This window comes from Hibiscus syriacus, unplaced genomic scaffold, assembly GCF_006381635.1.
Source record: "Hibiscus syriacus cultivar Baekdansim isolate YM2019G1 unplaced genomic scaffold, ASM638163v2 tig00111105_pilon, whole genome shotgun sequence".
Classification (NCBI taxonomy): Eukaryota; Viridiplantae; Streptophyta; class Magnoliopsida; order Malvales; family Malvaceae; genus Hibiscus; species Hibiscus syriacus.
In genome coordinates, this window is record NW_024062987.1 from 2082640 (window position 1) to 2108523 (window position 25884).

The 25884-nt window shown below is 35.8% G+C and overlaps 2 protein-coding genes and 1 long non-coding RNA gene across 4 annotated transcripts; 2 read left to right on the forward strand and 1 right to left on the reverse strand.

Annotated features, from left to right (window-relative positions):
* LOC120153686 lies at positions 1-1690 on the forward strand. Its single transcript, XR_005518813.1, has 3 exons — positions 1-179; positions 712-1386; positions 1498-1690. It is a non-coding gene; the product is annotated as an uncharacterized LOC120153686 (long non-coding RNA).
* An 18602-nt stretch (positions 1691-20292) lies between these two features.
* Positions 20293-22008, reverse strand: LOC120154119 (histone-lysine N-methyltransferase, H3 lysine-9 specific SUVH1-like). The gene is made up of 5 exons (XM_039165940.1): positions 21916-22008; positions 21583-21829; positions 21092-21459; positions 20486-20921; positions 20293-20369 (listed from the first exon to the last, which is right to left on the reverse strand). Exons 1-5 carry the CDS (start codon positions 22006-22008, stop codon positions 20293-20295), a joined length of 1221 nt encoding a protein of 406 aa, XP_039021871.1.
* An 808-nt stretch (positions 22009-22816) lies between these two features.
* LOC120153675 (histone-lysine N-methyltransferase, H3 lysine-9 specific SUVH1-like) lies at positions 22817-25600 on the forward strand. 2 transcript variants are annotated; one of them, XM_039165586.1, is made up of 2 exons: positions 22817-22909; positions 23173-25600. In XM_039165586.1, exon 2 carries the CDS (start codon positions 23344-23346, stop codon positions 25336-25338), a length of 1995 nt encoding a protein of 664 aa, XP_039021517.1. In that variant the 5' UTR covers positions 22817-22909; positions 23173-23343; the 3' UTR covers positions 25339-25600. The 2 variants fall into 2 exon arrangements, with proteins under 2 accessions (XP_039021517.1, XP_039021518.1); XM_039165587.1 differs by having other exon boundaries at positions 22857-22909; positions 23275-25600.
* Positions 25601-25884: the final 284 nt, after the last annotated feature.

Here is a 25884-nt window from a genome sequence, read left to right on the forward strand (position 1 = left end):
TTTCCCAACTACCAGCCATCTCAACTACTTCCATTCCCAACCAAATTCTCAATTTAGGAACACTTTGGAACCAGAAAAAAAAACAAAACAGAAGTTGGAGCAGAGATTATTCAGACATGGCTTTACTAGAAAACTTGGTACAGATTCCCAGATTGAAACTGGGTAGCCAAGGACTTGAGGTAACTTTTTTTATTCTCATTTGTGGACACTAATTTCAGTTTTTGTCTGAAAATCTTGCTGCTGTTTAGTTGGATTCTTGCTCTGAAAACCCAATCTTATATATGTTCTCCGTGGATCGAAATTGATTCTGATTAAAAAAAAATACCATTGTAATGCTTGCGAAAGTTTTGAACTTTCTAGCATAATATTAGTAGAACTCCGAAATGGATATTTGAGATTTGTGTCACATTTGAGAAATTACAGATTTTGATCCAACGGATAATATTTCAAATCTGTTAGCTTTATCAAAAGGCGACTACCCTAAAACCCCTTTTTTATAATGGAAGTTGCAGTTCGGGGATAAGAGCAGGGATGAAGGTTTATGGGGTGTCAATTTAGGGGGTGTAAAGCTTCAAAATTTGAGGGAGTACGGAATTAGTTCGTGGATGGAAAAGACAAAGAAAATATCTAAAATATGTTGACTTTCGAACTTATTTGTTCTTACATCAACTGGAACATGTTCATCTCAGTTTTCTGCTTTTCCTGAAGCAGGTTTCGAAGTTGGGTTTCGGATGCATGGGTTTAACTGGAATCTACAACTCACCTCTCTCCGAGGATGAAGTTTTTTTTTTTTTTTGGATAAATAAAAGAATATTATTACCCAAAAGGAGCAGTATACTGCTACAGTACAGTCATCTAAACAACCAAGGTGGAGCATGAACAACCAACATAGTAATAAGGTTACTCAAAACCTTTCCGATATTATTCGGACTCTTTATTTTTCTTGAAGTAATCTTTTCGGAATCCCATGATCCAGACAAATTCGGATGAGATCCTGCGGATCCTCCAAAAAAATCCGTATTAGAAACAGAGCCATGTCCGACACTCACACCCGAGTCGAAGTAACATAGAACGGTTTGCATTTGGCATGTTTTGTGTCTTCTTGTTAATAGCATGTGATATAACATAATCAAGAATTTGTAGTTTACATACAGTGAACTGAAAAGTGTATTCAACTTGCAGGCCTTAAAACAATTACCAAGGGAGAAAATTCAATTGGCGACTAAGTTCGGTATAGTGGGGATGACATCTACTGGCATGACTGTGAAAGGTAGCCCCGAGTACGTACGGTAGTGCTGTGACGCAAGCTTGAAGCGTCTTGATGTCGATTACATTGATCTCTATTATCAGCATCGGGTGGACACTTCGGTACCTATAGAAGAAACCGTGAGTGAATCTCTTCATCCTTACGCTATGCAGTTGAGAAATTGATTTATTCTCTTCTACATTTGCTGGTAGAGCGTATAAAACCCACCCTTTTTTCTTGGAAAAATGCAGATGGGTGAACTTAAGAAAATTGTTGAAGGAAAGATCAAATACATTGGATTACCCGAATCTAGTCCTGATATGATACGGAGGGCACATGCAGTTCAGCCCATCACAGCAGTTCAAATGGAGTGGTCGCTTTGGACTCGTGATATCGAGGATGAGATTGTCCCTCTTTGCAGGTTTAACTGGAGCTTGATTTTGGGATTGTGCACCAACTTCACTTCCTAGTCTAGTTGATCTCCGAGTAGTGGATTTAGCTCAATTTTGGTATTTTAATATTTGGTTTCAGTTTATCAAATCTTGAATTTTGCCCGAGTTTCAGATCAAGCTTGTACTCTTTTAACTTGGATCTGGTCAATTACGTTCCTGCATTTGGATCATATTATATTAGTGCCACTGATATGAATCGTTATTTTGGTGAATTTAGATATCTTCTCATGTTCATTGATGACAATATTAAATTGTCAATGCATAAAGTATTTAATTCATTCTTTGCATGCAGTGTGGCAATTTCATTTGTAGTTGCTACACATAATATTTACCATGTTCTGTCAGGACATCCTGATGGAGAAGGAACTGGTAGGTCAAAGCAAAGCAGAAGTGAAAAGAAGAGTCGCAAAGCTATGTTGAATCTCGGGATGAAACCAATTCCAGGTGTTCGCCGAGTCACCGTCAAGAAGAGCAAAAATGTAGGTCCCCTTTCCATATTGTTAAACCATTCATTACTTCCTTGCCTTGTCTGTTACTAGATGATAACTGATTTTACCGTTGTATTCAAATCTTATTTATCATTTCAAAGCCGGATGCTTTCAAGAGCCCCGCGTCAGACACCTATGTTATCTTTGGAAACCTGACCTTAGCCACGTAGTCTCGAAACCTGAGTCGTCGTCAACCCTCGCTCAGGACGATGAAGAAGTAGATGAGACGGATGTTGAGCCAAAGGACATTGACTTGGTGATGACACAAGCGGGAGTTTCCGGACCGAAGGCTGTGAAGGCACTCAAGGCTGCCGATGGGGATATTGTTTCGGCTATAATGGAGCTAACAACGTAAGAATGGTGTTTGCTAGTGACATGTGATGGATTTAGTACGCTTGTTAACTTGGTTTCTTGTAGTTGTGTTTCAGGTTGGATATCTTAGTATCTTTTCTTGTTAACTTAATCAATATGACAATACTTCCAATTGTTTAAGAGTTTCAAATCGGTAATTTTTTTTAAAATTTTCTGTTTTAATGAATATGATTTTTTATTTTTCATTTTTACTATTAAAAACATCCCCAAAACTTGTCATTTTTTTATAAAGGAAAAAGTCCTTATCTATCTACAACTTATTTAATTTTCAAATTCGGTAAATAAAAAAAATGTGGAAACAACATTCATCATCAAAATATAAATTTCATTTATTTCGATTAATAAAACCCGTAATACAATTTTTCTTCCAAAATGAGCTTTAAACAACACATACAAGAAATAAAACAAAAAAGAGAGCAAACCCCATTGTTAGAATTTCCCCAGTTTAATTATTTATTGCTCAACTCGTACGGAAATCTCATGTATTTCGTTTTACGTTGCTACTTGACTTGCTTTTTTTTTAGTTTTTATAAAATAGGAGGATGTAATTCATAATTAGGCCTCCCTTGTTTTAATTACTTTCCCGTCCCTCTTAACGAATAAAAAATTGAAAACCAAAAGCCAAGAGTGTCTTTGGGTCTGCTCAATACACTCCAAAAAGAGAGGGAAAATCCTTACAAGGAGCAATTCCGTCCCCGGTGCTCGTCTGCTTTCAAACAGGAAAAATACAGTGAATTTCCTACCAAAAGAACATCATCATCCCGTGTTCGCATTCGTCGTCAGCTCTGTTTGTAACGACATAAGAAAATGCTACAAAGCCTAAACATGAAATGCATATAAAATTACATGATTAGCAAAAATGAGCCAGAGGCCAGACCTTGTTCAAAAAAGCCAAAAGTTTTTTCTAGTGTACAGAATACAGGTTGCAGTCTAGGTCTCAATAAAAATAACCTCGGCAATTTGAGGATCCGCATAGGCACTTCTTTTTTCCATGATCGGCATTCTTACTTCCCGTCTCATCCGTGCAGGGTTGAGTATCATAATCATATGTCAGCTCTGTCAACCGAGGAATGTGTTTCTTCGTGAAGAAAGCGATATTGAGAAAAGCTTCATGGTTTTGTTCATGCGTGGCTACCTGCCAGAAAACATTTGGAGAGCAACTATGATTCATGAATCGAGCCACGTTTCCAATGTTCTTTGAACTTGTTGTAACCGGTTTTCGTCCGGGCACGAAATATTTATTTGAAGGGAAAATGTGATGTGAATAAATAGTTTAAAATAATTTGAGAGTCGCCATCGGCCTTTTGGGTTAGGTAGGTCGAATACCTAAAAAATTATCTTTTAAAAGAGTTTTTAAGAAAACATCAGTTAAAAGATAAATTGATCTGCGTTTTAACCAAAAATTCATTCTTTTTAGAAATAAAAAGGGATTCGGTTACGTTTAGGAAAGGATTAGCACCCCTACAACGCCCAAAATTGGTACTTTTTAATTATAAATTGTCTCTATTATTAGAAATTAAAAATTCAAAATATATTTAATTTATAATCCTATTATTTTAAAATTATAATTATGAAAAATATATATTAATAAAATATTTATTTATTTAGAAATATCAGAAAATGACTTCTAGATACCTTAAGACAGCTCTTTTCTTCGATATTAAAAAATAAATAATTAAAACAATTAATATATAATTTATAAAATTTATTTAAAAATATCAGAAAATGGACATCCAGTTGTTTTAAGACTGTCCTTTCTTAATATTGAAAAATAAATAAATATTAAAACAAGATTAAAATAAGTTAAAAGTAATAAGATTTAATAAATAAAATATTTAAAATATATATATTTATGGCTAAATAATAATAATAGTAATAATAATTAAAAGTAAACATATAAAATTAACATATAATGAACAAATTAAAACTATATAAATAAAAATTGAAATTAGTGACTAAATTGTAACTTAATAGAATAAATACCTAATTCTAATTAATTATTTAAAATTTGAGTGACTAAACATGCTATTCTTCTTATTTATTAATTTAGTGACTAAACTAAAATTATATAAAATTCATATATCAAATTAAAATAAATTGAAATATGATGTTCGGGGTTTAAAATATTAATTATTAAAATTAAAGGACTAAATATGTTATTTATCCTAAATATATTATTTAATATAAAGGACTAAAATAAATAAAATTAAAATTAAAGAACTGAATTAAAAGGATTATAAATTGATTTAGTGACTAAAATGTAAGGATTACAAATTAGGATGGTTGCGGAAAGGGTTTAACTTTTAATTAATTACAGACAGACCCATCCCCAAAACGGCGTCGTTCGAGGAGGGCTATTTAAGTCCCAAACGGCTGGCCCTTCGGGCCAGCTCTCCCATTTTTTCTTTTTTTTTTCTCTCTAACAGAGAGAGTTTTATAACTCTCTCTCACCTCTCTCACCTCTCTCTATTTTCCCTCATCGGAGGGATTAAAGTTCCGGCCGGCAACCGTGCTCCGGTGCCGACCACCGCCGCTGGCCACCGTGAACGGTGGCCGGAATTTACAAAACCATGTCAAATCAAAGCTCTTTTAACCCTAAAGCCAAATCTGGTATCCTTTTCTCCTAAAACCCCATAGTATTTCCTAGATCTAAAGATAATACCTTCGGTATTTTAACGGTTCGACGACGTTTTGGAGGGCTCCGATGGTCGTGGTAAGTTTCTCTCCTCTCTCGATTTATTTTTCGTTGTTGGTTTGTTGTTGGTGTTGGTTCTCGGTTTTGTGTTGTTTTTGCTCTCTGTCTTTTGTTGTTTTCGGTCCCTTTTTTTGTTACTCTCTGTTGGTTGTCGTGGTTGTTGGTTGCCTCTGTTTTTCTTTGCAGGTTCGGTGGTGGCTTTATAGCCATCACCGGCGCTTGTCTCGGACCGGGTAAAAGAGTAGAGTTCGGTGAGTCACCGAACTTCCAGTGGTGACTCACCGTTGAGGGCAACGTGTGTGGCTGTGGCTTGGCCTTATGGATCCTTCGGTTGGCATTGTGGCAGCGTGGTAGTAGAGGCTGGCAAACGGCGGCCGCGTGATCCCTAGGGTATCATTACCCTAGGGTTTGTTCTGGATGAGTGTGGGCCATTAGATCTCTCAGATCCAACGGCTGTGATGTTGAGGCGGTTGGATGATGATATGGAAACCTTAAATTGGTTTTAGGGTTTCCTGATGGGTTTGGGCTTGGTCTCTTGTAACTGGGCTCGTCTGGGTTGGGCCGGACTTGGCCTGTTTGTAATAATAATAATAAATAAAATAATAATAATAATAATAATAATAATAATATAAAATAATAATAAAAATAATAATAGAAAATGGAGAAAAAAATAGTATCTTCAGCTGCCCCTCTTTGCTCATTCCCGTGTTAACAAGAATAGAGCAAAGACGAAAAGATAATAATATTTTTTTATCCATTTGAATTCACTTGATTAATATGAAGATGTTGAATAAATTCTTCTCTTTCTTCATATGAGTTCTTCTCATTATGAACTTTCCGTTGGGGATGATAATATCTCCTTCTGTGATGTAATTTGGAAAAGGGTTGAACAAGTTCTTCTCATTATGAACTTCTTCTTCCTCTTTAGATAAGTTCTTCTCATTATGAACTTTCTGGAAAAGTTGATGCTGGTCTATCTCATTCTATGATAGAGTCATGAAAAAAGTTGAACAAAATTTTCTCATTATGAACTTCTTCTTCCTCTTCAAATAAATTCTTATCATTATGAACTTTCTGGAAAAGTTGATCCATCGAATGATGAATTCAAACAAAAAGTTGAACAAATTCTTCTCATTATGAATTTCTTCTTCTTCAGCTGACGAGTTCTTCTCATTATAAACTCTACCTGGCAATGTTGATCCATCAAATGATGAATTCAAACAAAAGGTCGAACAAATTCTTCTCATTATGAACTTCTTCTTCCTTCTTCAGATGAGTTCTTCTCATTATGAACTTTCTCTGGAAAAGCTGATCCATCGAATGATGAATTCAAACAAAAGGTCGAACGAATTCTTCTCATTATGAACTTCTTCTTCCTTCTTCAGATGAGTTCTTCTCATTATGAACTTTCTCTGGAAAAGTTGATCCATCGAATGATGAATTCAAACAAAAAGTTGAACAAATTCTTCTCATCATGAATTTCTTCTTCTTCAGATGACGAGTTTTTCTCATTATGAACTCTACCTGGCAATGTTGATCCATCAAATGATGAATTCAAACAAAAGGTTGAATAAATTCTTCTCATTATGAACTTTTTCTTCCTTCTTCAGATGAGTTCTTCTCATTATGAACTTGACCTGGTAATGTTGATCCATCGAATGATGAATTCAACTGAAAAGTTGAACAAGTTCTTCTCATTATGAACTTTTTCTTCCTTCTTCAGATGAGTTCTTCTCATTATGAACTTGACCTGGTAATGCTGATCCATCGAATGATGAATTCAAGCGAAAAGTTGAACAAGTTCTTCTCATTATGAACTTCTTCTTCCTTCTTCAGATGAGTTCTTCTCATTATGAACTCGACCTGAATTGTTAATCCATTGAATGATGGATTCAAGAGAAAAGTTGAACAAGTTCTTCTCATTATGAACTTCTTGTTCCTTCTTCAGATGAGTTCTTCTCATTATGAACTCGACCTGGAAATGTTAATCCATTGAATGATGGATTCAACTTTGCTAAAATCTTTGAAATTCCTGTCAAATATTCAATATGGATAAAATGGATGAAAATGCTCCTATTTTGCAAATGTCTAAATATGATGCATGAATGTTGATGCAATCTTCATTTGACTTCAAAATGGTGAACTTAGTTTTCCTCCACTTCATCATTTATTGCCAGGGTTGCTTCTGGATATCAGTGTAGCAACTTATGCTATCAAGCTTGCATTTCTGAAGAACAATCTGATCAACTTGTATCTTTGCTTCATGAAAGTCTCAGAAGAATTGTTTCATTTGTGGAACTCTTGTCGTAGTCAGAACTATGGCCTTGATGCCCCATTTTGTCTTAGATAAAACCAACTTTCTTTGCTTGGAATTATGCAGAAATCCGATAAAGCTTTCATATTTGAAAAGAGAATCTGTCATCTTTAAAAAGGGAATCTATCATCTTTGAAGAGTGTAGATGTAGATATGCCTGACTCAGCAGGGATTAATTAGGAGAGTAGAGTCTGTTCTGATTTGACTCTTGAAACATATCACAAGGAAGATTTATTCCAAATTTTTTTCATGTCTCCACATATAATCAGATCTCGAATAAGGCAACTTGGACCATATCATGTCGAGATGCTTAACAACAACCTGTCGTTCAACCATAGTTGGCTTCACTAGTTTCTTGTTGTTAAAATTTCAGCTCTCATTCTGTGGAAAGAAATCTTCATCATATCTCACTTCTAATCTTGGGGTTGCAAAAGACAGACTTCATCTTGGATCAATAAATGGAAACCATATGATTGCAACATTGGTTCAGCACCATAATTACTGGTTCGTAAAACATTTGACAATACATTCATCTTTTCCTGTGGTTTCTGTCCAGATGTAAAACATTTGAAAACACATTCATTCTTTCTTACGGTTCCTACCCAGATTTCTGGTCAGTGAGGCTCTTTTGTAGCGCTCGGAACTTTCATATAACATCACAAGACCACTTGAGAACAAAACTCAATAGGAATACAAATGAGATGCTGGTGTGACCAAAAAGTTGATCAAATTCGCAAGATATGCTAGTGATGAATTGAATAAGAGATACCAATTGATCTTGATATTGTCTCAGGCAAGGGTAAATATGATATTGATCACGTTTTCTTCTGTAATGAGCGTTGTAGGAATTAGAAACATACCCACTATAAGAGCCATGTATGGAAAGATATCCGTAGAATTCTTGATGATGGGGATGAAACGCACATGATAAACCAAATAGATGAAAACTCGGTTCAGTCTAGCTGGCAATGATAACCCTAGTAACACCGGGAAAGAATAATATACATGAGCTTCTCTTTTCAATGTCATCAAGTAAACAAAACTGATGTGAAAAATAGCTTCGTAACCTCAACAGTATGGTTGAAACTAACTGACAGGAATCTCAAAGAAATATTTTCAATTATCACCGACACACAAAAGGCCAAATTCAGATTTTGAGGTCTCGAGGAACTAATCCTTGGATCGAATGGTCTACAAAGGGACCATCTTTATTCATGCAACCATGATGTAGCTTAACAAAGAACACACTGTCATGTGACACATGGTTTAAGAAGATTGGGTATTTGAAATCATACTTGCTGAATAAATATTTGTTCAACAACAGGACCCTAATATAACTGCCTGATAAACGAAGCAATTATGTGTAGTCAGATTGACTGTTATTGTTTCACCATTTTTATTCTTCATATCTTTCTATCTCATTGGAAATATTTGTTCAAGTCAATGATCTTGACACATGATGATGTGGGCCTTCAGCATGCCCTAACATTTGCTGATATGAATATTCAAAATGTTATTCTAATTTCTGATTAAAATGGGCTTTCAGCATGCCCCAACATTTGTTGACGTGAATATTCAAAACGCGTCAATATTCCTGATTATGATTGAAATGGGTTTTCAGCATACCCCAACATTTGTTTCTTGTTGATATGAGCTTTCAAAATGCCCAAATATTCATACTGACGTGAGCCCTCAGAATGTCCCACGTGAATCATTTCTGTCTGAAATGGGCTTTTGATATGCCCCAACATTTGCTAATACAAACGTTCAAAATATATCAATATTCTTGATTCTGATTGAAAGGGGTTTTCAGCATGCCCCATATAGATCTTTCCTTCAAAATGCCCCAACATTTGCTGATACAGATGTTAAAAGTGTGTTCAACATTACTTCTTGTTGAGATGAGCCTCCAAGAATGTCCAAACATTCATATTGTTGTGAGCCTTCAAAATGCCCCAATATTCTATTTCTGGTTTGAAATGGGCCCTCCAGATGTCCCTCTAGATCTGTCTGATTCACTCTCAATGTCTATTTGACTGAAATGTCATGATCCCCACAAGGTCCAATTTTGACAATGAACTGTTGTAGGTATTTGTAGCTTTATTCGTGCCCCAAATCTATTTATCTTGAATACTCTCATTATGGTGTCAATAAACAGTAGTATTGTCAAGTAACTGGAGAAATTCTCTTCATGTTGTCACAAACTTAAGAAATACTCAATCATTATGACAGAAACGTCCGAGATATGTGTCTTCTGAATGAGGTGACCTTTTTATGTATCTGGAGGGATTTAGTCAGACAGAGTAATATAAATAGCTTGGTGATCTGTTCCAGGCTAACACAGTGGCTTATCATCTTTCAGTGAAGGCCATCTCTGAAATATACTTTTCTGTGGGAGAGAAACCAATTTACGTGGACAGTAATTTGATGCAATAGCAAGAATACATATATAGTGGTACAGGCTCATCAAAAATCCACATCCATGCAACATGTTGATTCTGATAACAACTCATCTGATTATGAAGTGATCTTTCAGGATAATTTCACAAATATTGATAGTTCTTCTGATATTGAGGAAATCCTGAATTCTGATTCTAATGAGGAGAGTAAACTGTTATACTTGACAAAAATGGGATTCTCAGAGGCTGAGGGTTCAATAGCCATGGAGAGATGTGGTCCAGATTCATCAATTACAGAGTTGACAGATTTTATATGTGCTGATAAAATGGCTAAGGCTGCTGACGTACTTCTTCCAGTAGAAGGTAGGAATTCATTATACAATGACCCCAATTACAAGCAAAGGCAAAACTTGTGTTATGATTTTTGAAAAGGAAGAAGTAGAGGAAGCTTGAAAAGAAGCTTCTTAATGAAGACGATCATGCAGTTCATCTTTCAATTTCAATGATTAGTTCTGGGGTTCCTACTGAACCAGATCAGATAACTCAAAGAACACTTCCAGAAGATGCTATTGGGTCTCCTTATTTCTACTATGAGCAAATTCATCTTTCAAATCTAATGATTGGTTTTGGGGTTCATACCAAACCAGATCAAATAACTCAAAGAACACTTCCAGAAGATGCTATTGGGTCTCCCTATTTCTACTACGAGAACATGGCACTTGCTCCAGTTAATGTTTGGACTGGAATATCACAGTATTTATTCGATGTAGAGCCAGAATTTGTAGATTCAAAGCATTTTCATGCTGTTACACTGAAAATAGGCTATATTCATAATCTGCCAATTGAGAACAGATTTCCTCTTATCTTGTTTTCTCCACGCACTATACATGATATTTTTTCATTGACAAAGAAATGATGGCCTTCCTGGGATCCAAGAACAAAGTTGAATTGTTTACAAACATGTACAAGAAGTGCCAAATTGACAGAAAGGATCTGTAAGGCTCTTGAAGCTTATGACGATGAGCCACATTTGAGTGTCCAGAAGTATGTTCTTGATGAGTGCTGAAAATGGAATCTGGTATGGGTTGGAAGGAATAAAGTTACTCTACTTGAACCTGATGAGGTGGAAATGCTTATAGGTTTCCCTAAAAATCATACATGAGGATCTGTATAGAGACATGTTCCATGGTGGTATCAATGTCCTGTCTCTTTTCTCTGGGATCAATGATGAAGAAGTTGCCTTTTACTGTCTTGGCATACTTTTGAAAACAGATGTGCAAGAACTGAATGATGATCGGTTGGAGCAATTGATGAGTAGTTTTGTCGAATTCGACCTTGTTGTCAGTGGCATCCAGCGTACCAATCTTACTGGAAGAAATAAGCATCATCAGGATGAGCTAGACGATTTTTGTTGGTGCATTTCCTTGCAATGATTGCTACAGTGACTGTCTCTTCAGCTATTTTAACATATTCCCCTCTTTTCGAATCATGGAACAGTTTAGTTAACAGTAAAACTGGTCATCTTCAACTTTTGGAATCCTGTAACCAATGTTACACTATATAAAAGGCCTATAAGGGTAGATTTTGTTCCAATGTCTTATTCTGTGCCATAAGTCCTCAAATTCAAATTCAGAAATCTTCTGAAGGACATAATGGATATCATCTTGACAAAGAAAATGATCAGCATAGAAGAAGTAGCAATGATGTATCAAGACTTGAGCCAGCATCACGGTATAACCAGAGTGCAAGTAGTGACTTGTTCATGGCTCTATGATGTAATCTTCTAGAGAACATGAATTGATGGTTGGGGAAAATAATATGTCTGGTAATGCTTATTGCCCTCAGCATGAGATAAGCGATAATCTTTCTTGATGAGCTGCTAATAATGTCATAGGAGAGTGTCACAAGTTCAATTCTCCAGACTTTCTGGCTTCTTGGACCACTTGCCTTTAAAAATGTGAAGTGCTTCATTATTATGGCCTCGTTCATTCTTTTTCTATAACAGAGGTAGAACAGGCATCAACTTGTTTCAAGGACCTTTCTCATTTGAGACTGTCCTGTTTGAAAATGTTTTTTCCTCCTTTGTTTATTGAAGAATGAAAGAATTTTACAAAGTATTGCCCTTCTCAGGTTCACAATAGAATCAGATCATAAACAATGAGTTTAATAAATATCAAATAAATCAACTACACTTTTAAATCATTCAAAAATCATAGTCCTATGGCAAGTGTCAAAATTATTGACTGATTTGAGGTGTAGGTTGATTCTGGTAAAGTAAGGTCTCTCAGGTTCTCAGGTTAGTCCAGCATATATGTCTCTTTGGGCTTCCATTGATTTGAAGAAATGGTTGTTATGCTCATCTTGTAAAGATGTTTCTCGTTTCCAGACTCTCATGAATGTCTTTGGGATGTGTGGTGCTTCATTAAGATCGTCTCTTATGTCATTGTTGCACAATTCATTATTCGAGCCACCTTTTTTAGGTTTTCAACTCGAATCCTCCTTTGGTTTCAAGATATTATTTAACAATTTACATCTTGAACCCCCCCCCCTTTATCATTTTTCATATCATGCATTAAAAATTTTAAAAACCAATTTTTGCAAATAAAAAATCAATCTCGAGAGGCGAAATGAATTCTGAAGATATCCTCTTTTACTTAGAAATCCATGTATGATTAGAATGGACTTTTCAGGTACGTAACGTAGGCCATGGCTTATAGTTACGAAAGAAAGGGATAAAAAGGCCCAAATAAGTGTTTAAGGGTAGTCAAACCAAGGATCAATTCATTCTGATGTCATCAATCTTGCCTTGCTTAACTTGGATCTGCTTTGTTGGGGATTTTTCCATCATCTGTATCCCTCTAGACTGTCAAATTTTGGATTCATTTCCATTTTCTCATATCTTCAGCATTTCTTGCTCTTCTTGTTTGTACTTGATCAATCTTGTAACTTGAGGCTCAATAAGTCACCCATCTTAATTCAATTTTTTCTTTTTTTTCTTTTTTCTTTTTTCCTTTTCTTTTTTTTATTTGTCCTTCTTCTTTCTTTGCTGGATGAGTATAATACTTTAACTGCTTTGATCACCTCCTTTTCCTTTTGCATTTTGCAGATTTTCCATTATTCTTGATTGGATTGATCTTCAAGCACTCTGTATTTGACATACCTTGTAGTTAAAAACTTTCTTGACTTCATGGAAACTTGTCTTCTTAATAAAACTGTATTGACAATCTTTATTCTTGTGGGCAAATATCCTTCACTTTACCCCCCAATGTGGAGAGTGATCCTTGGTTAGGGTTGAATTAGAAGAAAAATCATTCAGACTCAAATGGGGACAACAAAGGATATATATATATATATTAAAGGATAAATGAAACAATGTCGTTCGTCATCTCATACACAGAAACCTTTGTAAAAAGAGGTATCTCCAGGGGGATGAATATTCAAGATTAACTTTATTTACATAAAAAAATGTAATTAATGCATGATATATTTATTTCAATCAATCACTTTCCCCTTATTCTTTGAGTATACCCTAATCACTCGAAATTATCATCAATGAGTTAGTCCATGATGCCTCATCTTGTCTCTTCTTGCAGTAAAATTCACGGATAATTGAAAGTTTGGTTCTTTTGAGGTCTTTTGGTTTATGATGGTTTTGTGTTTGGAAGGATAAATGTGTGACTCTTAAAGTCATGTATATGGTGGAAGGTAATATCATCAATCAACTCTATCTGATAAGGTAAACATCTAGAGTTGGTGTCTCAAAAACAGGTAGAGACATTTCTTCAGAGTCTCAGATAAATGTAGTGTTAAGATTTGGTTTTGGTAAGGATCGAGTAATTGGCATTGGATGGGATATTGAAGATATAATTTTACCACTTGCCAATAGATCTATAACTCTTGAAAAATTAAAAGAATATTTAATCTACTTGATACTCAATAATCTCAAGATTAAAATTTGACTCCTTGCTCATAACCATAAAAGAAATACATATTTATTTATTGCACAAAAGGCGGAGAAAGGAACAAAAAACATATTCAAACAAGATGCTGAAAATAGAAAGTACTACAGTGGTAGATAACACTTCCACTTGTTTATGCATCATTACTCCTCTATTGTTGGGTGTGTACTTGACCCAGGATTTTTATCCTTATTTGCCCCCCATTTCTTGATCATTTCTTGTGTCAAGACTCCCTTATCGACGAGTGTCTCTATTTCTTTTAACAGTGACCAACAATTCCCTGTTGAATGTCCAAATACTCCCAAGTGAAAATTACAGAAGCTATTTTGATCATAGCAATGGGCATAAGGCTTTGGTGACACCTTCACCAATCTTGGTGTAATGTATTGACCTTTAACCAAATGAGGGTACAGGTCTGAGATAGATTCTTGAAACACCTTCAGAGTTTTTCTCGCTCGCGAGGCTATCACTTTCTTTGATCGTTCTGAACGAATGAATGCTCTCATGTTATCGAGGGGGTTCTAAATGCTCATTTCAGCTATAACTGGGGTAATATTAACCAGATTTCTTAAGTTGTCCTTTGCCTTACTGGTTTTCGGAAAATCTGATACATGTATCTGAGATGTCTTCTGGGTTATATCTGCCTCATTCTTTCTTAGACCTATAGGTCAATCTCGAATTACATCCATGGGAGCCTTTTGATTTCTTTTCCCATTTTCTTGTGTCCGATATTCTTCGTAGGATTTGGTTACATTAGTTTCTGTTGCAACAACGGTTTCTGAACATTGAACCTTAACCCCTTCTTTTATCTTGCATTTTTGAATTGTTTGCTCTAAAGGGTCTTGGAAATTTCCCTTAAGGTTACCAGGAACCTTAGCTGAAAAATTTGGAATTCCAGTCTGATTTATCCAAGGAACTTCCTTATAGGTCCAATTCTCATTTGGAGGCCACTGTGATTGATCAAGTTGTGGAGTAATTGATCTGGCTGAGAGCATTTTTGGATGCAACTTTTCACTCGAACAGTGGAAGGGAGGAAATTGAAATCCCTGCACATTCTTTTTCTTCTTGATCACTCTATAAGGTTTGGCACCATGTTTAACTGAATAAAACCTCACTGTATTAACTCGAGCTTCTTTCTTGGCTTTAGTATTGTCAAGGCCTCTTATCTTGCCATTCTTGATAGCCATTTCGATGATTTCTCCACTTATGATGATGTCAGAGAAATTATTAGGGACAACCCCTATCATCTGATTAACATAAGGAAATTTTAATGTGCTGATGAACAAAATAGTGAACTTTTTTTCAGTCAATGGTGGATGTACTTGAGAAGCAACGTCTTTTCATCGTTGTGAATATTGTCGAAAGCTTTCATTGCACTTCATATTCATGCTTTGCAACATTGTTCGATCAGGGGCCATATCAGTCATGTGCTTGTATTGACCCAAAAAAGCTTGAGCTAAATCCCTCCAAGAACGCATTTGAGTACATTTTAGCTGATTATACCATCTGGATGCAGACCCAGATAAACTGTCTTGGAAACAGTGGATCAACAACTTTTCATTCTCTATATAGCCAGTCATACGACGACAATACATAGTGATATGATATGAAGGGCATGTGGTCCCATTATACTTTTCAAAATCTGGAACCTTGAACTTTGGTGGAATAACCAGGCCAGGGACCAAACTTAGTTCTTTGGCATCAAACCCATAAAATGACTCAACTGTCTCTATAGATTTTCTCACCTCTTCTATATTTTCCAGTCGTTGAGTGAATTTTTCCTTCTCAACTAATTTGTTTAGGTCAAGGACCTCATTAATAATACAAAATTCATCAGGCTTCAACTCAGAAGTAGTAGGACAATCAGTGGGGAATGATGCTCCAGCTTGATATGGTGAGTTCTTAACAACAAAGTAAATTGGTGATTGAATTTCATGGGGTATAGAGGTGAACTCAGGAATATGAACAGGTGTAACACCCAAAGAATTTGTGGGGTTTTCAACAAGACTCTTTCCAGCTGTCTGGTGCTTCTCAATCATTTCTTTCATATTGTTCAGTAGATCGATATGAGAATTTGTGATATTAGCTTCAATTTGTGCCAACTTGCTCCTCAATTCCTCTTGTATTTCTTTCTGTTCTATCTCAAATTTGGCTAGCCTATCCTCAATTTCTTTAGACATTTTTCTTGTGTCGTGCTGAGCGTTCTTGCTTCAAGGAAAAACCAAGATCACTTCGTTTGAAATCCTTATTTTAATGAATGAATGTTTTAACGTATTATGACATAAAAAATGCAAAGATACCAAATGCAAATGTAAATATGTGAATGTAATAATAAGAATACAAATTGTGCAATACAAAAGCAAACATAAAAATACAAATGCAAAGATGCCAAATGTAAATATGCAATTGTAAACATGTAAATGTAAATTATTTAAAATACCAGAATAGAACATCCAGTTTTATTAAGACTGCCATTTTCTTTGATATTGAAAATAAATAAACATTATTATTTAATTAAATATGTTTTAATGCATGATGTAGGTTTAAAAATGTAAATGTAAATACAAACATAAAAATGTACAAATGTAAAATACAAATGCATGTATGAAAAGGTGTTACTTAAGAGTGATCATCTTAGAACAGATTTCATTGAACGCAAAAGTTTCGGTACATCAAACAAAACTTTACATATAGGGATATATTTCATTCCTAACTTTTCCAAAGCCAAATTAGTCTATCAGCTTAAGGGACATATTACTTGTCTGGACTGTAACTTCTTCCATGACATTCTCCTTCATCTTCTGTGTCACTTCTCGGAGTTGCTCATTTTCCCTTGTAAGAGAACATTTCTGTCCAAAAAGTTCTTGAACAAGATCTTCATATAAGTTGCAGTTCTTTTTCAGCTTGGTGACCCCTGTGATCCATTCTTCTTGGGTACTTCCTAGGCCAGCATTTTGAAAAGCTTGACTGATCTTCTGAAAATCTTCATGCATGGTTTTCATTTCTGTGCTCAATTTCTTGTTTTGGTCGTTCAAGTCCTTCAAATAACATGCTTGAGCTTCATAAAAACCTCCACTACTCTGAATGTCCCTACTGATACTCTTACCATAGACTGCTTTTGGTATCAATCTGGCAGGATCTTTGTGGAGTACTTTTGGTATTAATATAACCGGTTCTCTATGTACAGAACTTCCCTTGATCCTCGTAGTTTCTTCAGGATGTCTTTCCTTGGCCGCATCATATTTTGTTTGATCATAAAACTTTTTGTCCATTTACGATTTCTTTCCAATATGATGAATAGTCTTTCCAGTAAACACCTTTTGGTTATGCCATGATCATGTAATGCAAACAAAAGAAATCAAATATAAACAAATTAGAGCAATGTAACATGCATGAAAAAAAAATAAGAAAAAATAGAATAGTTAGTACCAACTAATGGAAAAAAATCTATTTATCAAGGTATAAATCTTAACCTCATGCTTTCTAGTTCCATGTTTTGTTTGGAAAATTTAACCTAACCGCATGATTTCTAGTTCGCATGCATTTATTCAGGAAAAAGAAAAGGAAATAAAATAAATTAAAAGCTAGAGCTTATTTTTTTCCTTTGTGTATTCCTACTGGCATGGTTTCAGATCGGAAGAGTTTCTAGGGTTTATTATATGCAGGTTTTCAGTTCTAAGAGTAAAGGTACTCGAACTGTCCTTGTTGATGCCCCTTGGGCTATCAAACCCCCAATCATATTCCATTACAAACTTAAGCGGATCGAGTTCAATTCGAGGGGATACACTTCTCTATGCCTGTCACGGAGAATAAATTCTCACGAAGACATAGAGCATATGAACCCTGAAAGTTACTTGCTAGGTCTGACACGGAGAATAAATTCTCACGAAGACGTCGCTTTCACTCCCACTTAAAAAGGGACAAGCTTAATTAAAAAGCTTTATGTTATGCAATGCAAGTGTTGTGTGTGAAGAGAAATGTTCAAACCTCTGACAAACAATTAAGTAAAAATAAAAAATATAATAAATATTATGAAAATCATAAGTAATAAAAATTTTGAAAAAAAAGAATTAAAAATTAAATAAATAAATTTTTAATTTCTAATTAATAGAGACAATTTATAATTAATTTCAAAGCATGACCAGTGATCCCCAGCGGAGTCGCCAAGCTGTTGTAACCGATTTTCGTCCGGGCACGAAATATTTATTTGGAGGGAAAATGTGATGTGAATAAATGGTTTAAAATAATTTGGGAGTCGCCATCGGCCTTTTGGGTCAGGTAGGTCGAATACCTAAAAAATTATCTTTTAAAAGAGTTTTTAAGAAAACATCAGTTAAAAGATAAACTGATATGTGTTTTAACCAAAAATTCATTCTTTTTAGAAATAAAAAGGGATTCATGGTCGGTTACGTTTAGGGAAGGATTAGCACCCCTACAACGCCCAAAATTGGTACTTTTTAATTATAAATTATCTCTATTATTAGAAATTAAAAATTCAAAATATATTTAATTTATAATCCTATTATTTTAAAATTATAATTATGAAAAATATTTATTAATAAAATATTTATTTATTTATAAATATAATAAAATGACTTCTAGGTACCTTAAGACAGCTCTTTTATTCGATATTAAAAAAATAATTAAAACAATTAATATATAATTTATAAAATTTATTTATTTAAAAATATCAGAAAATGGACATCCAGTTATTTTAAGACTATCCTTTCTTAATATTGAAAAATAAATAAATATTAAAACAAGATTAAAATAAATTAAAAGTAATAAGATTTTAATAAATAAAATAAATATTATAAATATATATATTTATGGCTAAATAATAATAATAATAATAATAATAATAATAGTAATAATAATTAAAAGTAAACATATAAAATTAACATATAATGAACAAAATTAAAACTATATAAATAAAAATTGAAATTAGTGACTAAATTGTAACTTAATAGAATTAAATACCTAATTCATAATTAATTATTTAAAATTTGAGTGACTAAACATGTTATTTTTCTTATTTATTAATTTAGTGACTAAACTAAAATTATATAAAATTCATATATCAAATTAAAATAAATTGAAATATGATGTTCGGGGTTTAAAATATTAATTATTAAAATTAAAGGACTAAATATGTTATTTATCCTAAATATATTATTTAATATAAAGGACTAAAATAAATAAAATTAAAATTAAAGAACCGAATTAAAAGGATTATAAATTGATTTAGTGACTAAAATGTAAGGATTACAAATTAGGATGGCTGTGGAAAGGGTTTAACTTTTAATTAATTACAGACAGACCCCTCCCCAAAACGGCGTCGTTCGGGGAGGGCTATTTAAGTCCCAAACGACTGGCCCTTCAGGCCAGCTCTCCCATTTTTTCTTTCTTTTTTCTCTCTAACAGAGAGAGTTTTATAACTCTCTCTCGCCTCTCTCTATTTTCCCTCATCGGAGGGATTAAAGTTCCGGCCGGCAACCGTGCTCCGGTGCCGACCATCGCCGCCGGCCACCGTGAACAGTGGTCGAAATTTACAAAATCATACCAAATCAAAGCTCTTTTAACCCTAAAGCCAAATCTGGTATCCTTTTCTCCTAAAACCCCATAGTATTTCCTAGATCTAAAGATAATACCTTCGGTATTTTAACGGTTCGACGACGTTTTGGAGGGCTCCAATGGTCGTGGTAAGTTTCTCTCCTCTCTCGGTTTATTTTTCGTTGTTGGTTCTCGGTTTTGTGTTGTTTTTGCTCTCTGTCTTTTGTTGTTTTCGGTCCTTTTTTTGTTGCTCTCTGTTGGTTGCCGTGGCTGTTGGTTGCCTCTGTTTTTCTTTGCAGGTTCGGTGGTGGCTTTATAGCCATCACCGGCGCTTGTCTCGGACCGGGTAAAAGAGTAGAGTTTGGTGAGTCACCGAACTTCCAGTGGTGACTCACCGTTGAGGGCAACGTGTGCGGCTGTGGCTTGGCCTTCTGGATCCTTCGGTTGGCGTCGTGGCAGCGTGGTAGCAAAGGCTGGCGAACGGCGGCCGCGTGATCCCTAGGGTATCATTACCCTAGGGTTTGTTTTGGATGAGTGTGGGCCGTTGGATCTCTCAGATCCAACGGCTGTGATGCTGAGGCGGTTGGATGATGATATAGAAACCCTAAATTAATTTTAGGGTTTCCTGATGGGTCTGAGCTTGGTCTCTTGTAACTGGGCTCGTCTGGGTTGGGCCGAACTTGGCCTGTTTGTAATAATAATAATTTTAATAATAATAAATAAAATAATAATAATAATAATATATAAAATAATAATAATAATAAATAATAATAATAGAAAATTGAGAAAAAAATAGTATCTTCAGAACTTATGACTAAAGGAGATCGAATATCAAAAGTTTCACTGGTGTTAGAAATTCCCTCTCCTGCTGACTCTGTTTCGTGATTCCACCTGAATGATTCATACACTCGATTTGTATGAAAAACATAATCATTGTTTTCACCATATTCCCCACCCTGCCCCTCAACGTTTTCAATAACTTCCTGCGTATACACAAAGAAATGTACCTGCACGAATAGGGTCCCATGACCGCAGACCCCAACCCCTATCTCTCGTCTTAAAAACTTCAAAGCGAACTCTAAAACCAGTCTGTGAAACTCTATTTTTGCAGTTACGAGTGCATGGGCATGAGGAACCGCATTCATAAATCATAGGTTTTTGACACACTAGAACCCCATTGCCAATGTAAGGGAAATCACCACTGTTCTTTTGATTGCAGGAGCAGTTTGAATTTCCCGGTTGGCATGCATCACTGCAATTACATCCAACGGAAGGTTGCACTAATTTGGATGGTTTTGGATATTTAACAACAGACATATGTAAAATAAGCAGGCCCCTTTTCGTCATCAACCTCGTTGACAAGTGTGACCGGGTGCTTTCCGCACCTGAGGTGAGGTCCGGAAGAATAAGTCCTTCCCTCGAAGACATATCTGCTCTCCACTTCTGAATGGATTTCCATGTGGAAAAAACACCAGTCTGACCACGGATCCTTACTAATTTATATTTGAACATATTACAACCTGATTTACCCTTCTCTATCCATGACTCTTGGACCTTGAAAAGACCATCGTATACATACACCTTAGATGTTGTGTGTGTAGGATCCTTGAAACCTCGAATGACTCTTCATTGTCTCGGTGCAAACTCCTTTCTAAAGCAAAATTTCCCCTCACAAGCTTCTGATCTGATGCTTCTTTATTGGCACTGGCATTCCCACCTTGACCAGTGTACACCAAAACATCAGGATCTTCAGCATCATCTTCATACCCTCCAGATGAAACTATGCTTACAGCCACTCGTTCTCCCTCTATATCACTACCCTTCATTGGCATGAAGTCAATTCCAGCCATGGACTGAGCATGCACTCCCACTAAAATCAACTCCATTCGGAAGAAGTAGATGTCCCCAATTTCAACACCGGGAACAACCCCTATTCGCTTTCTTCCATTAGTTCGCACCCCTTTTGTAGACAATATGTTGCCTGCTTTCAAGTTTGCACACTAAAAAACTTCAGAATGTGGTTCCCTTGAATCTTCCATTTGGCTAAGCTTCCTTCTAAGCGCATCAAACCTCATAAGCACATTTTCAACCAATTCCCTATTACCATCATCTTTTTCAGCCGCACTGATTCCAGGTTTGAAATTACTAAGGGCAGCTAATGCCAATTCTGATTCATTGCCCCTCTTCACATTCTTTTTAACAGAACTCGACCCAGCTAATTTGCGTTTATTACTGCTATGCACATTTCCACCATTAGAAGCCGGTAGTTCTGTGCTAAATGATCGAATCGGCACAGCAGTTGAACTAAAGGGATTTTGGTTAAGGACAGGTGTATATGGGGATCCTTGTGGCTGACCAAATGGGGGAAACGGTGAAAAACCAGACGGGAAGGGACCATTAGGAGGTGCATTCGCGAAAGGTTTGCCCCTGGGAATACAGGAAGCAAGGATCGAAGTGGCTTTACATCCAAAACTTCAGATTTATCAAATGAATTTGGCAGAGCAGTGTTTCCAGCCAGCCCTCCTTCCATTAAAAACAAAAAAACAAGCCTTTAACAGCCCAAGTTCTCTCCTTTCTTTCCCTTCAAAACCAGGAGCAATTTATCCACAACCAAAATTACACAAAAATCAGGCCTTCCAACTAAAAATATTCCCTTTTCTCTTCAAAACTAGCAAAAAAGCCACTTCGTTTTTCTCCGCTCTTAGTTAATGGCCTACATGAAACCAATTTACATATGAACCTTTCAGAAAATTAACCAAAATATTTCATTTTCCTTAAAAACCCAGACAGACATTTCGTTTTTCGCCACCATTGAACATGAATAAAATAAATAAACAGGAACACGAAAAAGGAAACAGAGAGAAAGAGATCTAGGGTTACTATCTCCCGTCCAATGAAAACGGAGAAACTATTATGCTATGGATGTGGAAGTAATTAAAATCTGGTCTAATTATTATTTTCATCCTTTTACTTTATGAAAAATAAAAATTAATTCCTCTAATTTAATATGTTGGAAGTTTGTTTTCATACTTTATGTAATATGACAAGTTAATTCAACTTTCAGTAAACGCATAAATTTCAGATATAATTTCGGAATTAATCTCTAACATTTATTTAAATAATTATTTTAATTTTTAGTTTTTTAAAAACTTTAATTCTATTAAAAAAATATTTATAACTATATTGTTTAATCTTAAGATAAAATAATGTCTAACATTTGATAAATTATCAATTTTGACTTTTACCTAAAGTATTTTGTTACAATGTGGATATATATATATATGTGTGTGTAATTTGTCTCACAAATAGAGTAGAAAAAATTGAAAATAAGTCATTGTCTTAAATCTGGCGATAGAACTGCGGAAAAACAAAAAAGACCCTCTTCGAACTCGAATAACTTTTACAAAAACTTCACAGCTTCGTTTCGACAGGTAATCGTCTCTTTTCTTTAGGTTAATTTGAAATATAATCATCCCTTTCTTTTTCCTTGTATGCAACATAACCCTAATCTCTTTGTGTCTATTTTTACACTGTGTTTTTCTGGTTATTTCTAGTATTTGTGTTACTTTTTGTTTCCTACATAGCAAAGTCATGGGTAGAGAAAAATGAATTGAGTATCGATTGGTTCAGAAAAAAAAAGTATTTTTTTTTGGTTCTAAAGGGTGTAGTTTTTGTATAATGTGGTTTCATGTAGGCCATTGTTTTGGGCATAAACAAGTAAGGATGGAGAAAAATGAAGTGGGTATTTCCTGGTTTTGAAGGAACGAGTCTGAATTTTGTGTAATTTGGTTCACAGGAGTGGATATCACTGGGTTTTGTGCAAAGGGAAAATTTTGGTTGAAAAAGGCTTCAAATTTTGTTTGTAATGGAAGAAGGGACGGGTATAAACACTGTTCTACCGAACTTAGGCGATAAATCTAGGGTTTTGGATGTAAAACCGATACGTTTTTTGGTTCCCCAGTTTCCGGATGCATCTAACGGTCCCCCTTTCTTTTGTGCACCTCCTAATGGCCCTTTTCCGTCTGGGTTTTCACCCTTTCCCCCCTTTAGCGGACCACAAGGATCCCAGTCGACACCTGGTCTTAACCGACACGAGTTCTGTTCAACTGCTGTGCCAATTCGGTCATTTAGAGCGGAACCGATAGATTCTAACTGCCAAAATGTGCATAAAGAGAAGCCATCTGGGTCGAGTTCTATTAAAAAGAAAGCGAAGAAGAGGAAAGTTTTTGAGTTTGCGTTCACTGCTCCTACTGATTTCAATCCCGGAATTAGTTTATCTGAGCGTGATAACGGTAACAGGGAATTGGTTGAAAATGTGCTTTCGAGGTTTGATGCGCTTAGGAGAAAGCTTAGCCAAATGGAGGATGCGTCTCAATCGCATTCTGGGATTATTAAGCACTCGGTCTTAAAAGCTAGCAACATAATGATGAGCAATGGGGTGCGGACTAATGCGGTAAAGAGAATTGGGGTCGTTCCTGGTGTTGAAATTGGGGACATTTTCTTCTTCCGGTTGGAGTTGTGTTTAGTGGGGTTGCATGCTCAGACCATGGCTGGGATTGACCCCATGCCTATGAAGGGTGATTTAGAGGGGGAGCGAGTGGCTGTGAGCATCGTTTCAGCTGGAGGGTATGATGATGATGTCAAAGATCCTGATGTTTTGGTATACACCGGTCATGGTGGGAATGCCAGTGGTGATAAAGGAGCATCCGATCAGAAGCTTGTGAGGGGCAATCTTGCTTTGGAAAGGAGCTTGCACCGAGCCAATGAAGTAAGAGTCATTCGAGGTTTTCAGGATTCTGCCCACCAAGCATCTAAGGTCTATGTATACGATGGGATTTACAAAGTCCAAGAGTCGTGGATGGAGAAGGGGAAAACGGGCTGTAATATGTTCAAGTATAAACTGGTAAGGATCCCTGGGCAAAGAGGTGCTTTTGCAACTTGGAAAATGATTCAGAAATGGAAGGAATGTCTGTCTCCAAGGGATGGACTTATTCTTCCTGACCTCACTTCCGGTACGGAAAGCACACCTGTTTCACTCGTGAACGAGGTTGACGATGAAAAGGGGCCCGCCCATTTCACGTATTTATCTACTATCAAATATCCAAAATCATTCAAATTATTGCAACCTTCTTTCTGCTGCAGTTGTTGTGATGTGTGCCAACCAGGAAATTCAATCTGCACCTGCTTTAAGAAAAATGGAGGTTATTTACCTTACACTTCCTACGGGAATCTAGTGTGTCGAAAACCCTTGATATATGAATGTGGTTCCTCATGCCCGTGCCTTCAGAACTGCAAAAATAGAGTTACACAGACTGGTTTTAAGGTTCACTTCGAAGTTTTTAAGACAAGAGATAGGGGTTGGGGTCTGCGATCATGGGACCCTATTCGTGCCGGTTCTTTTATTTGTGAATATGCAGGTGAAGTTGTTGACAACACTGATGCAAAGCCGGATGGGGGAGATGTCGAAAGCAACGAGTATGCTTTTCATACAAATAGAGTCTATGAACCCTTCAAGTGGAATTATGAAGCCGAGATAGTAGGAGAGGGAAGTTCCAACACTTCCGAAGATTATGATATTCCATCTCCCCTAGTCATAAGTTCGAAGAACAGTGGAAATGTAGCTCGGTTCATGAATCACAGTTGCTCACCAAATGTTTTCTGGCAGCCAGTCATGTATGAATATAACAATGAAGTTCTCCTCCATATTGCTTTCTTTGCTAAGAGGCACATCCCTCCAATGACAGAGCTGACATACGATTACGGCATTCCGTTCTCCGATGAGAAGGAAAGTAACAACGTGGACTATGGAAAGAAGAAATGCTTATGTGGATCGGCGAAATGCCGAGGTTATTTTTATTGAAGACAAGCGAAACTTTTGGCGTCTTGAAAGGAGTCTTGGACCTCTATCATCTTTTTGTCGAATCAAGTAACTCTTATGTATTTCCATTTTTGTGTTCGCAGGCTGTTCTAGGGTTAATCTTATGCCATTTCAAGCGGAATTGACAAGTTATAGAAAGTTAGAAACCATATATGGGATGTCTTTCCGTAGGTCAGCAGGAGTTACTTGAGAAATGCAGAATGCTTGGTGTTTCACTTAATTTTGTCTTAAAATCACTTTTTAGCAGTTGTTCTTTTGCCTGTCCTCGACTCTGCCGATGAATTGGATGTTTGGTTGTGTGGTTAAATACATGTTTTTAATGGAAAATGGTAAACCAATATTCACTCATATCAATATAATGAATTAAATGTGTTTTTTGGTTATAATATTTAGACACTGCTTAATAGTTGTTTATAAGAGTCAAGGGGGTCTGTACTTTGCTTTGTCATTTTAATAACTTAATTAATGCATATTTCCTATTTTGCTGATTTATGTTTCTTTCGTTTTATATTTTTGAGTTTTGATCTT